This window comes from Sus scrofa, chromosome 9, assembly GCF_054392235.1.
Source record: "Sus scrofa isolate SSC_HxYL_T2T_F1_AM1 chromosome 9, Sscrofa_HxYL_maternal_Yorkshire_Landrace_v2.0, whole genome shotgun sequence".
NCBI lineage: Eukaryota > Metazoa > Chordata > Mammalia > Artiodactyla > Suidae > Sus > Sus scrofa.
This window is the reverse complement of record NC_139391.1, coordinates 57,831,609-57,844,403: the sequence shown is the minus strand read 5'-3', so window position 1 is coordinate 57,844,403 and position 12,795 is coordinate 57,831,609. Positions and strand designations below refer to the sequence as shown.

Genomic DNA, 12,795 nt, shown 5'->3' with positions numbered 1-12,795 from the left:
GAGGACTGCATGATATTTCCAATTTATACAGACAGAAATCTGGAAAATCCATGTTGGAACAGACATTAAGGGTGAAGGAAGAATGGTGGCAGGACATAAAAGTAGATCAAGTCAAACTGATTGATATGGGCCCATGAAGCAGAGATTCTGGATTCAATGTTTTAGCTTCAGGGGTTAGAAAGGGCCAGAACAGTGTAATTCACTGGTTAAGAGAAACATGGACGAAAAGTGGGCCAGCACTTCATAAAATTAAAATGCCAGAACTGCCTTGGTACATCCGAAGGGAAAGTACCAAAGGCTTGGGGAGATGAGAATGTTACAATGAATTTATCACATAAGGACCTGCTCAACCTCTGTGAGAGGGTCCAGGGGATAAGCCTTTTGCCACAGGCAGTGGAAATACATGGTAAGGGGAGCCCTAGCATCTTTGGCTGGGGTCACCCTTCTCTGCAGCCCAGAAATGACAGTGGGATCTGCTGCCTCTGATTAGGATACTTCAGTGCAATGAAGACAATTGGATCACATGGCAGCAGAGGGTCAGGTGGAGACAAATTATCAAAGACAAAGTGGGTATGGTGACCATGGGACAGCAGGGTCAAGACAGTCATCAGGATAATCTGACTCATACAGACCTAGGGCTTTGGCAAGTTGGTCATTGTCCCTAGAGGAGAGATAGATGGGCCATTTGCCTAATTAAGTAGAAGAGCTCTAGGTCAAGTGTACAGAGGACCAACTTGAATCAACAAAACAGAAAGTCATGCCCCTTCAATCAATTCTCAGACTTGAACAAGTTTTACCAGGCTAACATCAGGGAAAAGGAAAACAATCAGCCTTTGGGGAATTCCTGAACATAGGTCCTGAACGGTCATTAATTCCAGGAGACCCAAAATGTCACTGTAGCCCACTAGTCAGAGTGGGGGCTTGGGGAGGTGAGATGATCAATGGGGTTTTAGTTCAAGGCCATCTCATAGTGGGTCCAGGGGGTCCATGAACCCATTCTGGGCTTATTTCCCCAGTTCCAGAACACAAAATTGGAGCAGACATTTGCAACTGGTAGAAACTCCACATCGACTTCTAGCCTGTAGAGTGAGGGCGATCATAGAAAAGCCAGGCGGAAGCCATTAAAACTGCCTCTTTCTAGGAAAACAGAAGTCAAAAGCAATGCCATGATCCTGGCGGGATCAGAGACTGGTGCCACCATCCAGGACTTGAAGGAGGCAGGGGTGGTGATTCCCACCACCACCCCATTCAACGCCTGATATAGCCTGTGTGGAAAACAGATGGATCTTGGAGACTGGCAGTGGATTATCATAAACCTAATCAGGTGGGGACTCCAACTGCATCTGCTGTTCCAGATGTCATTTCATTGCTTGAACATATTAACACAGCCCTCCTACCTGTTATGCAGCTGTTCATTTGGGAAAGGTTTTTTTCTAGGTGCCTATTAGTAAAGACCACTGGAAGCAGTGAAGCAGCCTCCTTTCAGCTGCAATATGCCTTCACTGTCCTAATTTAGGAGTACATCCATGCCCCAGCCTATAAGTTAGTCCTCGGACACCTGACGGCTTTTCCCTTCCACAGAGCATCACACTATTCCAGTTCATTGATGACATCAAAGACAGAGATGAGCTAGTGGGCTAGAACTGGCAACTACTCTAGACTTATTGGTAAGACGTCAGAGGGTGGGGAACAAATGCAACAAAAATTTAGATGCCTCCCACCTCTGGGAAATTTCTAGAAGTCCCATGGTGCGGCATGTGCCGAGATATCCCTGTATATCCTAGGCACAATGCCTGGTGGCCCACTTTGCATTTCAGAGGCAACATACTCCTCGTGTGGGTGATTACTCTGGCCCATTTCCGAGTGACATGAAAAGATGCTAATTTTGAGGGGAGGGCCTAGAACGAAAGAAGGTTCTACAACAGGTGCAGACTGATGTACATCCTATACATGACCCAGCAGATCATGATGCTTCAAATCAGTGGCCAAAAGGGTTGCTCTTCGGAGCCTTTGGCAGCCCCTGTAGGCATTTTTCCAAGAGGAATGAAAGGATACTTCCATACAAAGACTTGTATACCAAAGTTCCACAAGGTTTATCTGTAACAGTCACAGACTTCAAACAATCCTAGGTCTACCAATAGCTGAATGAATAAACACACTGTTATGTAGTCACACAATGGCATACACTACTTAGCTATAAAAAAAAAGAATAGGAGTTCCTGTTGTGGCACAGCAGAAACGAATCCAACTAGGAGCCATGAGGTTGTGGGCTCGATCCCTGGCCTCACTCAATGGGTTAAGGATCCGGCGTTGCCGTGAGCTGTGGTATAGGTTGCAGACACAGCTTGGATCTGGCATTGCTGTGGCTCTGGCATAGGCCGTAAGCAATAGCTCCAATTAGACCCCTAGCCTAGGAACCTCCATATGCTGTGGGTACGGCCCTAAAAAGACCAAAAAAAAAAAAAAAAAAAGAAGAATAAGCAATTGATCCACATAACAATATGGATGAACTTCAAAATAACCACACTGAGTAAGTGAAGCCAGACACAAAAATCCACTGTGTATGATTTAATTTACATAAGGTTCTGGAAAATTCAAACTAATTTAAAGTGAAAGCCTGTCAGTTGGGATTCCCTGGTGGCTCAGCAGGTTAAGGATCCAGTATTGTCACTGCTATGGCTAAGGTCACTGCAGTGGCATGGGTTCGATCCCTAGCCCTGGAACTTCTGCATGCCACAGGTATGCTCAAAAAAAGCAAATCAGTAGTGACCTTGTGGGGGCGGGGGTAGGGCAATGTTGAGATGTCACGAGGAAACTTGTGAAGACAATAGACATATTAGTTATCACTACTGTGGTGGTGGTTTCAGGCATGCGTACATATGTCAAAATGTATCAACTTGTGCATCTTTATGCACAATTTATTTTATGCCAATTATACCTCCATAGAGCTGTTAAAATGTTTAAATATAAATAAACTAATTGCATAGGGCACATGCCTGTGTGTTTCCCATTCAGAATAATATTGTAAGAAGGGGGAATGCCTTCCTATCATAGTTGGTTCATGAGGTTTCTTTGTTTTGCTTTTATTTTATTTTATTTTATTTTTAATTTTTAAAAATTTTTTTAATTTTTTTTGCTTTTGAGGGCTGCACCTGCGGCATATGGATATTCCCAGGCTAGGGATCAAATCAGAGCTTCAGCTGCTGGCCTATGCCATAGCCACAGCCTTGTGGGATCTGAGCCGCATCTGTGACCCATACCACAGCTCAGGGCAACCCTGGATCCCTAACCCACGAAGCAAGGCCAGGGCTTGAACCCACATCCTCATGGATCCTAGTTGGGTTTGTTAACCACTGAGCCATGAAGGGAACTTCCTGCTTTTATTTTAAAGTCATGAAGGAGTATTGAATATTATTAAATGCTTTTTCTGCATCTGCTGAGATACCCTGGATTTTCTCTTTTAAATAACCATTAATGTAGTAGCTAATGACTACAGAATTTAATGGAATGGGCCAAGACAGTGTACCCGGAAACCATCACCTACATCTGATCCTTGTATAAGCCCAATTCATCAAAAGTGTTTTCTATTCAGACCTAGTTGTTCTGCCATGGGGTTTGGGGTGGGAGTCTGTTAGAGCACTTAGTATTTGGTACAAACAAACATGGAATTTAAGCCTAAAACCCTTTAACTTGAAGGTCATTGAGACTTCCATTTTTATATACCATGGAACCAAATCTTGAAAACTATTAAAATTATTGTCTTTTTCAGTATCTTGATCATCGGAATGTGACCAATCAGGGAGTTCCCGTCATGGCTCAGGAGAAACAAATCTGACTAGCACCCATGAGGACACAGGTTTGAGCCCTGGCCTTGCTCAGTGGGTTAAGAATCCGGCATTGTCGTGAGCTGTGGTGTAGGTCAAAGATGCGGCTCGGATCCCATGTTGCTGTGGCTGTGGTGGAGGCTGGCAGCTGCAGCTAGCTACAAATTTGACCCTTAGCCTGGGAATTTCCATATGCCGTGGGTGTGGCCCTAAAAAGACAAAAAAAAAAAAAAAAAAGAATGTGACCACTCAGAGAATCCACAGGCAGAAAGGACCTGTGATGCACTGAACTGTGCCCCCCCACCCCATTTCACATGTTGAAGTCCTAACCACCAGTATACCTTAGAACGTGACTGTATTTAAGAAATAGGGCCTTGGGATGGTTAATTTAAAGTTAACTTGACTGGCCACAGGATGCTCAGATTAAACATGATTTCTGGGCGTGTCCGTGCAGTGTTTCTGCAAGAGATGAACATCTGAGGCAGTGGACTCAGGAAAGCAGACGGCCCTCCCAAAGGTGGGTGGGCCTCGTTCAACCCATTGAGGGTCTGAGCAGAACAAGAGGCAGAGGAAAGCTGGAGCCATCTACCCTTTCCTCCTGCCTCACTGATTAGGCTGGAACATCTCATCTCACCTTCTCCAGCTCTTGGACTGGGATTTACACTATTGGCTTCCCTGGGACTCAGACTAAATTACACCACCAGCTCTCCTGGGCATCCGGCAGATCCCAGAATGTCACAGCCTCACTGGCAACTCCTCATAATACATGTGCATCTACAACTACATGTGTGTGTGTGTTCTGTTTCCTTGGAGAACCCTGACTCACAAGGCCTTTGAAAGGCTGACTAAGGTTAAATGAAGTTAAACAGGTGGTTCCTAATCCTATAAGACCAGTGTCCTTCAGGGAAGAACAAGAGACACCAGGGAGGTACCACAAAGGAAAGGCCGTGTGAGTACACAGTGAGACTGCCCTCTCCAAGCCCCGCAGAGGGGCCTCCGTGGAAACCAACCCAGTCAACACCCTAACCTTGGACTTCCATCCTCCAGAACAGTGAGAAAAAAAAAATTGCTACTGTTGAAGCCATCCAGTCTATGGTATTTTGTTATAACAGTCCTAGCAAACCATTAGAGGAGCTTACTCAGGATTCCTGGTTTTCCTTATTCCTAAAATGACCTGTTCTTCTTGTCTTCATGGGGAATTCAGCCATCCTTCAGGGCCACTCAAATGTCACCGCTTCCATGAAACTTGCCCTAATTTTCTGCATTCCTATATTTGGACATCTTTCCTTTATAGAACTTTTCACATGGTGTCAGGGCCTGTCACTAGCTTGTGAATCCTTTAAGAAAAGCAACCATATGAAATCCATCTTTGAATTCTCAGTGTCTAGTGTAATGCCTGTTGGGTGGATGGATGGATATATGAATGCAGAGTGAATGAATAAATAGATGCGGTTTCTCCTTGAGCTGTCATGCTCTCTGCTGCCTCCTGGTGGCTATTTGGTTTTCAACACCGCATCTAAGGCACCGTGTGGAGCTGAGTCAGCAACATCCTGCAACGGCTTCTTTCAGATGACTCCTTCTCCAGCTTACACAAAACGTCTTCCTCTCATTTTGGTATTTCCACTCTCCACTTTCTCATTACATCATCAAATAAACCTTGGACACCTGGACACCAGGATTTTAGATTTCACAGCTCTCTTCTCAGGATGTCAAGGTCCTGACCAATTATTCTGTCCCTTTGTCTCCCCAGACCTCAGATGTTACAGCAGACTGGCCTGCTGCCTCCTTCTCCCCTACATGGAGGGCGCTAAACACCTGGGGAGGAAACACTCAAGGATACATCTTGGCACCACTACAAAGTCATGATATTTAACTCCATCCTCCATCCTTCGTCTTCCTCATTCTCCTCTGTGAGCTTCTTACTCCTTCTGTTTCTCATTGCAACAATTCCAAACCATTAGCTCTTCTCACATCACCTGTCCCATCACAACCCTTCTTTTCCCTGAGTTACCTTGACTCTTCTTTTTGAGACAAAAATCAAGGTGCGAAACAAGCTGCCTCCATCATGTCCTCCTGCTACACTCCCCGGCCCTGTTTCTCACTGCTCCTCCGCCTAAAAGACCCCCCATCCTCTTTGCTCTCTGTACCCCCTCCCATTCACCTAAAATTACTTTTTCTTTTTCCAACTCAAGAGTAAACCTTCCATGAAGACTTTATCAGCACCACTCAATGTCCCAGGTGGCCCCATTCCTCTGAGTTCTCATGTCCCTGTATTTCTCCTGCAACCATCACACCCCATGTGATCACGTTTACTTATATTTATCCAATTACGTGTCTGTTCTGTTTCAGGGGCAAATGAAGCCCAGAGACTGAGATCGTCTTTGCTAACAGTGTATTGAGCACAGATTCACAGTGGGAATCTGACAAGTGAACAGCACACAGGGTAATGTCTCTTAGTAAGCCCGTTAAGAAACAACATACACCGGGAGTTGCCACGGCGGCTCAGCGGAAACGAACCAGACTAGTATCCAGGAAGATGCAGATTCGATCCCTGGCCTCACTCAGTGGGATAAGGATCCAGCATTGACGCAGCTGCAGCTTAGGTCACAACTGTGGCTTGGATCTGATCCTGACCTGAGAATTCCATATGCCATGGGGCAGCCAAAAAAGCGAAAAGAAACAAAAAGAGAGAGAGAGAGAGATTAATGACACAATTATTCCAGGCAAGGGGAGATGAAAGAAAGAAAGTCCAAGTGCAGCTCGAGCGGTGCCTTTATACGGGCCAGGCTGGTATATGGGAGAACCACTGCGAGCTGACTTCCAGCTGCCAGCTCAGAACAAGAGCCCCCTGTCGCCAGAGCTAGGGAATGAAGGTGGGGGTGTCAGGGGGCAGGCGAGGCAGGGACCTTCCCCCTTGGCTGGCACCACAGCCCAGACCAGCTCATCTCTGCGGCAGGGACACACGGGCCCTGTCTCCTGAGACCGTGCCCTCTGCCACCACTGCCAGCCCTGAGCAGCCTGGCCACAGCAGGACAAGTGCCCCGAGATCTTCAGAGAGCTCAACTGGCAGACAATGACTTCTTCCTGGATGGAAACTCCCAGACACTCCTCACAAACCCCTCGGTATTTAGAATCTAACTATCCTCTAGCCATGGAGGCTTCCAACATATTCTTATCAATGAGCCCCCATGGGCCCCTCGGCAGCTAAGCTGCTAAGCGCTCCTCAAGACAACAGATAAGACAATGTCAGCGTGATGTGGTCTGCTTCAGTTTCACCAGAGCAACGTTGCCTCTAAACACAAATTTTTTTGGTCTTTGTCATAAAGAAGTGGATGAAATCCACTTACGTCAAGTGGATCTGAAATCATATCAAACCAGGACACAACAATGTCTCTCTCCTGTAACTAGACTGGGTCCCCTGAGGAGAATTACAGTGTCTATGCGTCCTGTTATCCCCAGCACTCTGGCAAGATGCCTAGAATGTTTCAAGAAATGATCAGAAGGAAAGAAAGAAGGATATCGGAGGTGGTGAGTGATGCGGCCTGGCAGCCAGTGCACCCCCTCACCACACCCACCACACACACACACCCACCACACACACACACACACACCCCACCACCGGGTGTGGAGACTAAGGCTCGCCCCAGGCCCCAGGCAGCAGCTCATGCCAGTCAAAATGACAAGTGCACTGGCGTGTTCATCCGAGAGCCCCGCCTCCTCACATCCACTTCAGAATCCGGAAGGCACTGCTGGCTACCTCCTCACTCCAGACCATCTGGGCAGGTGGCACCAAGCCCACTTCCAAGGTCAGGTTCTTACTGCCCTGAACATTCCAGATTATGCTGCAGAGTAAACTTCCTCTCTGAACTGTCACAGCAAGTCTTCAGAATCATGCTTGGTGCCTTCATCACCCACGTCTCATCTCAGTTCTCAGCTACATGGCGGGGATGTTTCCCCAGAGCATCCTGTGATCTTCTAACCGTCCCTGAGCACAAGGGATGGTCTGGGAGGACAAGGATGGCAGCACCCACTTATGCTCCTTTTCTGTGGGAAGCAGAGCCGCAGCAAGTGGCCAGCGTTCTAGGATCCTAGGGACGTGCCCAGTTCGCTCTGTGGACACTTGGATCCTAAATCAAACTTTTGCTTCATGAGCTAAACCATGAACTCAGTTCATCATGAACAAAGCCGCACATCTAAACGATGAGTCCCTCTGCATTCCAAAGAAATCTGGGAGTTCCTGTCGTGGCTCAGTGGAAACGGATCTGACTAGCATCCATGAGGACGCAGGTTTCATCCCTGGCCTCGTTCAGTGGGTTAAGGATCCGGTGTTGCGGTGAGCTGTGGTATAGGTTGCAGATGTGGCTCGGATCTGGCATCGCTGTGGCTGTGGTATAGGCAGGCAGCTACAGCTCTGATTCGATGCCTAGCCTGGGAACCTCTCCATATGCCATGGGTGCAACCCTAAAAAGACCAAAAAAATTAAAAATTAAAAAATAAAGGAAAAAAAAGAAATCTGTACCGACAGCAGAAAAGGAGAGATGCCACAATATGTTTCCTGTTGGCATGATTTTGGGCTGGAGTTTGAAGATTCCTGTAAATACCTGGGGACTGATGCTGTGGTGATGAAAGGCCATAACCAACATATGGATCACTGACGATGGGCAGCCACGAGCAGCTCTGTACAAATGATATCCGTCCTGGGCCAAAATAAAAAGGACAGCCATGTGCACACAGAGCTCCTAGGGACCAAGATGGAGAAGGAAGCTGGCTTCACAGGAAACTGGCACAAACGCTCTTATACACACTCAGTGCTGCTGTCAGATACTTAATTTTCCTATATGTAATTCTATGCAGACCACTGAAGGCAAATTTACTAAAACCAAAAACAACCACACATAAAACACATTCCCAAGCAATTCTATTAGAAGGTTGTCTGGACATACATCTCTACCTCTGCTGTCTTTTCCGGGGTGTTTGGGGAGAAGGGGAGAGGAGATGGAAGGGAATAGAAACATTCCTTCTTGAAGACACAGCAGAAAGACCTTCTCTATGAGGTCCCCCTTAACTGCCTCAACCCTCAGTGACCCTTCCTTCCCCTGATATGTATAATAATCTGCATTGTACCATATCCCATACTGACTTGCATTATTAAATACTCACTCATGATCCAAGAACTCATCTCCCCAATTACTGGCAAGGTCCTTGACGACAAGGACCACTTCTATTCCTCCAGATTACCTACCCCAGTGATTGAATACACCAGATATTCAAAAGATTTGATTGCCCCCGGAATGCCACGAGCAAATAACCCCAAATCACAAATATGACTTTGTTATACAGTATTATGAAATTTCAGGAATAAATCTATCTCTGTATTAATGTTTCCCGCCTTGTATTTCGCAATTCCTGAGTACCTGGGGATGGGAGAGGGGAGGGAGTTGGGGGTGGGGGATGAACGTTAAAATGTATTAGGCCCGTGAAAAAAAATGCCTACATGAAATTAAAATAAACTGGACTGCTGAGTTTGCCTAAATGGTAGAAGGTGTTTACAGATGTCGTTTAATCACTGGAGCTGGAAGTCCGAGTTTCAGAGGGTCGTTACCTGCAAGCCCGCTCTCAGGTCTGCTCCGCGCTGGGAACTGGGGCGCACGCGCGATGGGCTCGCGCTCTGAGAGCTCTCAGGGGCAGAGACCCGTCTGTGCTCTGCAGTCACGGCGGCTCCTCGCCGCCAGAGGGCGCCGGGCCGCGGGGCGCGCAGCGCTCTCCCAACAGGCCTCGCTCCTGCCGGCATCGACCCGGAAGTGGTCGCCGGCGCCCGGCCGGCCGGCAGCCCAGAAAGGAGCTGGGCTGCGGACTGCAGGCAACCAGGCAGCTGGATCCCACCGAGGAGACGGCTCTGCGTTCACGGCGGCCGGGGCTCAGCCGGACGGTGCGCGAGCCATCCCCTGGCGCACCGTTCCTCGGCGTTGGTAAGTGCTCAGTGGGCCGACGACCCTGCCCCCCTCTGTGGCCGCGCGCCGCACACCGATCGGGCACCATGAAGTCCACAGGCTTTTTCTCCTGTGCAGCGCCCCGGTCGGAGGGGGCTGCAGCTGGGCCGAGCTGTCGAGCCGCCGCAATCACCGGGCGCTGCCTGTAGAACGTCTGGGCCGGCAGCCCGGCTGGAGCCTGGCCAGTGCCTGAATCTCGTGCCCGCGCCGCAGACGGCGCCGGGCCCCCGACTCCGAAGAGGAGAAGGAGGGTGGTCGCCCGGGGAGCCCCCTCCGGTGCGCCATGGAGGCAGAGGCCGCAGCTCTCTCTCAGGAGCCCGCTGCCGAACCCAGCTGCAGCCTCGGTCACCTGTTTAGTAGCCGTAAGCTGTTGGCCGTGGGGGCCGTGCTAGGCTGGCTCCTGGTCATCCACCTCCTGGTCAACGTGTGGCTTTTGTGCCTTCTGTCTGCGTTGCTTTTGGTGCTGGGAGGATGGCTGGGCTCCGACGCCATCGTGGGGGCTTCAGGTCGGCTGCACCTGGAACGCTTTATCCCGTTGGCCATCTGCCCCCCAAACCCCGAGGCCGAGAGGCAGCTGGAGCAGGAGATCGACCGCACCATCCGCCTGATCATGCGGGATTTTGTGTCGTCCTGGTACCGCACAGTGAGCCAGGAGCCGGCCTTTGAGGAGGAGATGGAGGCAGCCATGAGGGGTTTGGTGCAGGAGCTGCGGAGGCGGATGGCCATGGTGGACCGCCATGCTCTCGCCCAGAGGGTTCTGACGCTTTGCGGTTGCCACCTGCAGAGCTATATTCAGGCAAAGGAGGCCACTGCAGGGAAGCAGAGTGGCACAGTTGAGCCCTCCCAGCTTTGGGAGGCCTATTGCCGGACCACTGCCCCACATCCTGCAGTCCAGAGCCCCAGTACTGAAGTCACCTATACACGTGAAATTGTGGACCTGTTGCTTAAAGGGCTAGTGCCAAAGCCCCACTTGGAGACCCGGACTGGCCGCCATGTAGTGGTGGAACTCATCACTTGCAATGTGATCTTACCGTTGATCAGCAAGCTCTCAGATCCTGACTGGATTCACCTTGTACTCGTGGGCATCTTTTCCAAGGCCAGAAATAATCCAGCTGGAACAATGAAACCCCTCTGCCAAGCCAGTACCCTGGAACAGCCCTCAGTGCCCACATCTCTGCCCCTGATTGTTGAGGTGCAAAGTCTACCAAAAGTGAGAGCCCCCTCTCCAGCAGCAGTCCCAGTGCTCCTGGACTGCAGTGAGCCAGATGGACCATCACACCTGTCCCCAGAAGTTGAAGAAGGCCGTGAAGCACTAGAGGGAGACCTGGGGGTAGTGCTAGAAGAAAGAAGAGTAGGAAACAACCCTTCTCATTTCCTACAACCAGGTATTACAGGCCCTCTGTTCCTGTCTGAAGACGCAGAGCTGGAGTCTCCGCTGTCTGAACTGGGCAAAGAAACCATCATGCTCATGACCCCAGGCAACTTCCTCTCTGACAAGATCCCGAATGTCTTGTGTGTCCTAGGAGGTTCCCACTCCCTAGAGGCTAAGGATGCTGAGGGATCCGAAGGAGTCGAAGAAGCAGAAGCTGAGGAGGGCCCAGGAACAGAAACAGATTCGGGCCTGCTTGTCTCCATGCTCAATACCTGCCCAGAGATCCACATTGACACAGCAGACAAAGAGGTAGAACAAGGAGATGTCACCTCTCTTGCAACTTTGCTGGCCAGTCCAGAAAGGACATGCCCGCCACGACCTCCGTGCTTAGAGAAAGAACTCACCAATGGCGTGAGCGCCCTCGATCCTAGTCTGCCTCAGGTTCTGCTTTCCTCCTCTCCACCTGGTCCCCTCAGCGCGGCCACCTTCAGCTTTGAGCCCCTGAGCAGTCCAGATGGCCCTGTTGTCATCCAGAACCTTCGTATCACCGGCACCATTACTGCTCGAGAGCACAGTGGCACCGGATTCCACCCATACACGCTCTACACGGTGAAGGTAACAGGGTTCGAACTGTCATCACCCACTCTGGTCTGGGCATGGGTTTGGAGGGCTGTCAGTGAAGCTCGTGTGTTAAGGGAGAGAGGCTGCTTTTACTCAGTTTGCCGTGGTTAATTGAACAAGTGGCTGTGTGTGAACGGTCAGCTCCCTTGTAAGAGAGTAGGTGTCTATCTGATATCCTCCCAAGCAGTCCTAGAATCCCAGGGCCATCAGGATACTGAGGGCCATGTTTCTCACTGGTTCCCAATGGATTCAGTCTTCCTGTCCAGAGATTCTTCCCAGATTTCTTCCCTGCTAATTTCTTTCTGTTTTTCAGTACTGGTATCTTTCATACTTTGTTTTAGGAAGGAAGGTCATTTATCTCCATATACTTCAAAAGGTAGCAAGTGCCTCATTTCTGGAGGTGTTTAAGCCCAGTGGTAGGGGCTACTTGGCAGAGATGATATGAAGGGGGTCCATGTATCAGGTGGCTGGTTTGGTAGGACAGCAGCTCCTTAAAACTGGTTTTAGGATAGGCTGGCTGCAAGTCTCCTGGACAGTTGTCTTTTTTAAAAATATAGAACCCTGGGACCCATTCTTGGAAATTCTCATTCCCAGTCCATCAGAGCCTATCAGAGTCCGTATTCTGATAGCAAATTCTGCAGCCCAAGTGATTTTGAGGCGCAGCCAAATTTGGGAGTGTATAGTATCAAATCGTGTCCCTCCAGGAGCTAAATATTCCATAGATGGTACCCTAGCTCCTAGGGGCTCCACGTTTGAGAGTCCTAACCTGAATTCCACCTGCACCTCTTATCTGGGCCGTTCCTTCTCAGTCTTGGGCTGAGGGACTACTTTGCTCATTTCAGCTCATAATGAACACCTTCCTCTCTGCCTCTAGAACAAATTAAACAGCAGCTCAAGTCCCACCAATAAGAGCTTCTTTGCTCCATCACCTGCCCACATGGTGATACCTTAACCAAACCTACTCCTAATGAGAACAAGCACACGTGTT

The 12,795-nt window shown here is 49.3% G+C and overlaps 2 protein-coding genes across 20 annotated transcripts in view; one reads left to right on the top strand and one right to left on the bottom strand.

Moving 5' to 3' along the window:
• LOC106504931 (uncharacterized) overlaps positions 1-10,003 on the bottom strand; it is a 275,815-nt gene extending 265,812 nt beyond the window's left edge. The window contains exon 1 of the mRNA XM_084978385.1: positions 9,427-10,003. Coding sequence (XP_084834511.1) covers positions 9,534-9,863 — 330 coding nt within the window. The 5' untranslated portion in view covers positions 9,864-10,003 and the 3' untranslated portion in view covers positions 9,427-9,533. The remainder of the gene's footprint in view (positions 1-9,426) is intronic.
• The window catches only part of SNX19 (sorting nexin 19), a 45,170-nt gene continuing 41,996 nt past the window's right edge, over positions 9,622-12,795 (top strand). For all 19 annotated transcript variants that reach the window (XR_014816758.1, XR_002335748.2, XR_014816754.1 and 16 more), the window contains exon 1: positions 9,622-11,801. Coding sequence is in view for 4 of the 19 variants with exons in the window: in XM_003130084.5 (XP_003130132.1) it covers positions 10,098-11,801 (1,704 nt within the window). In the remaining 15 variants the exon portion in view is untranslated. The remainder of the gene's footprint in view (positions 11,802-12,795) is intronic.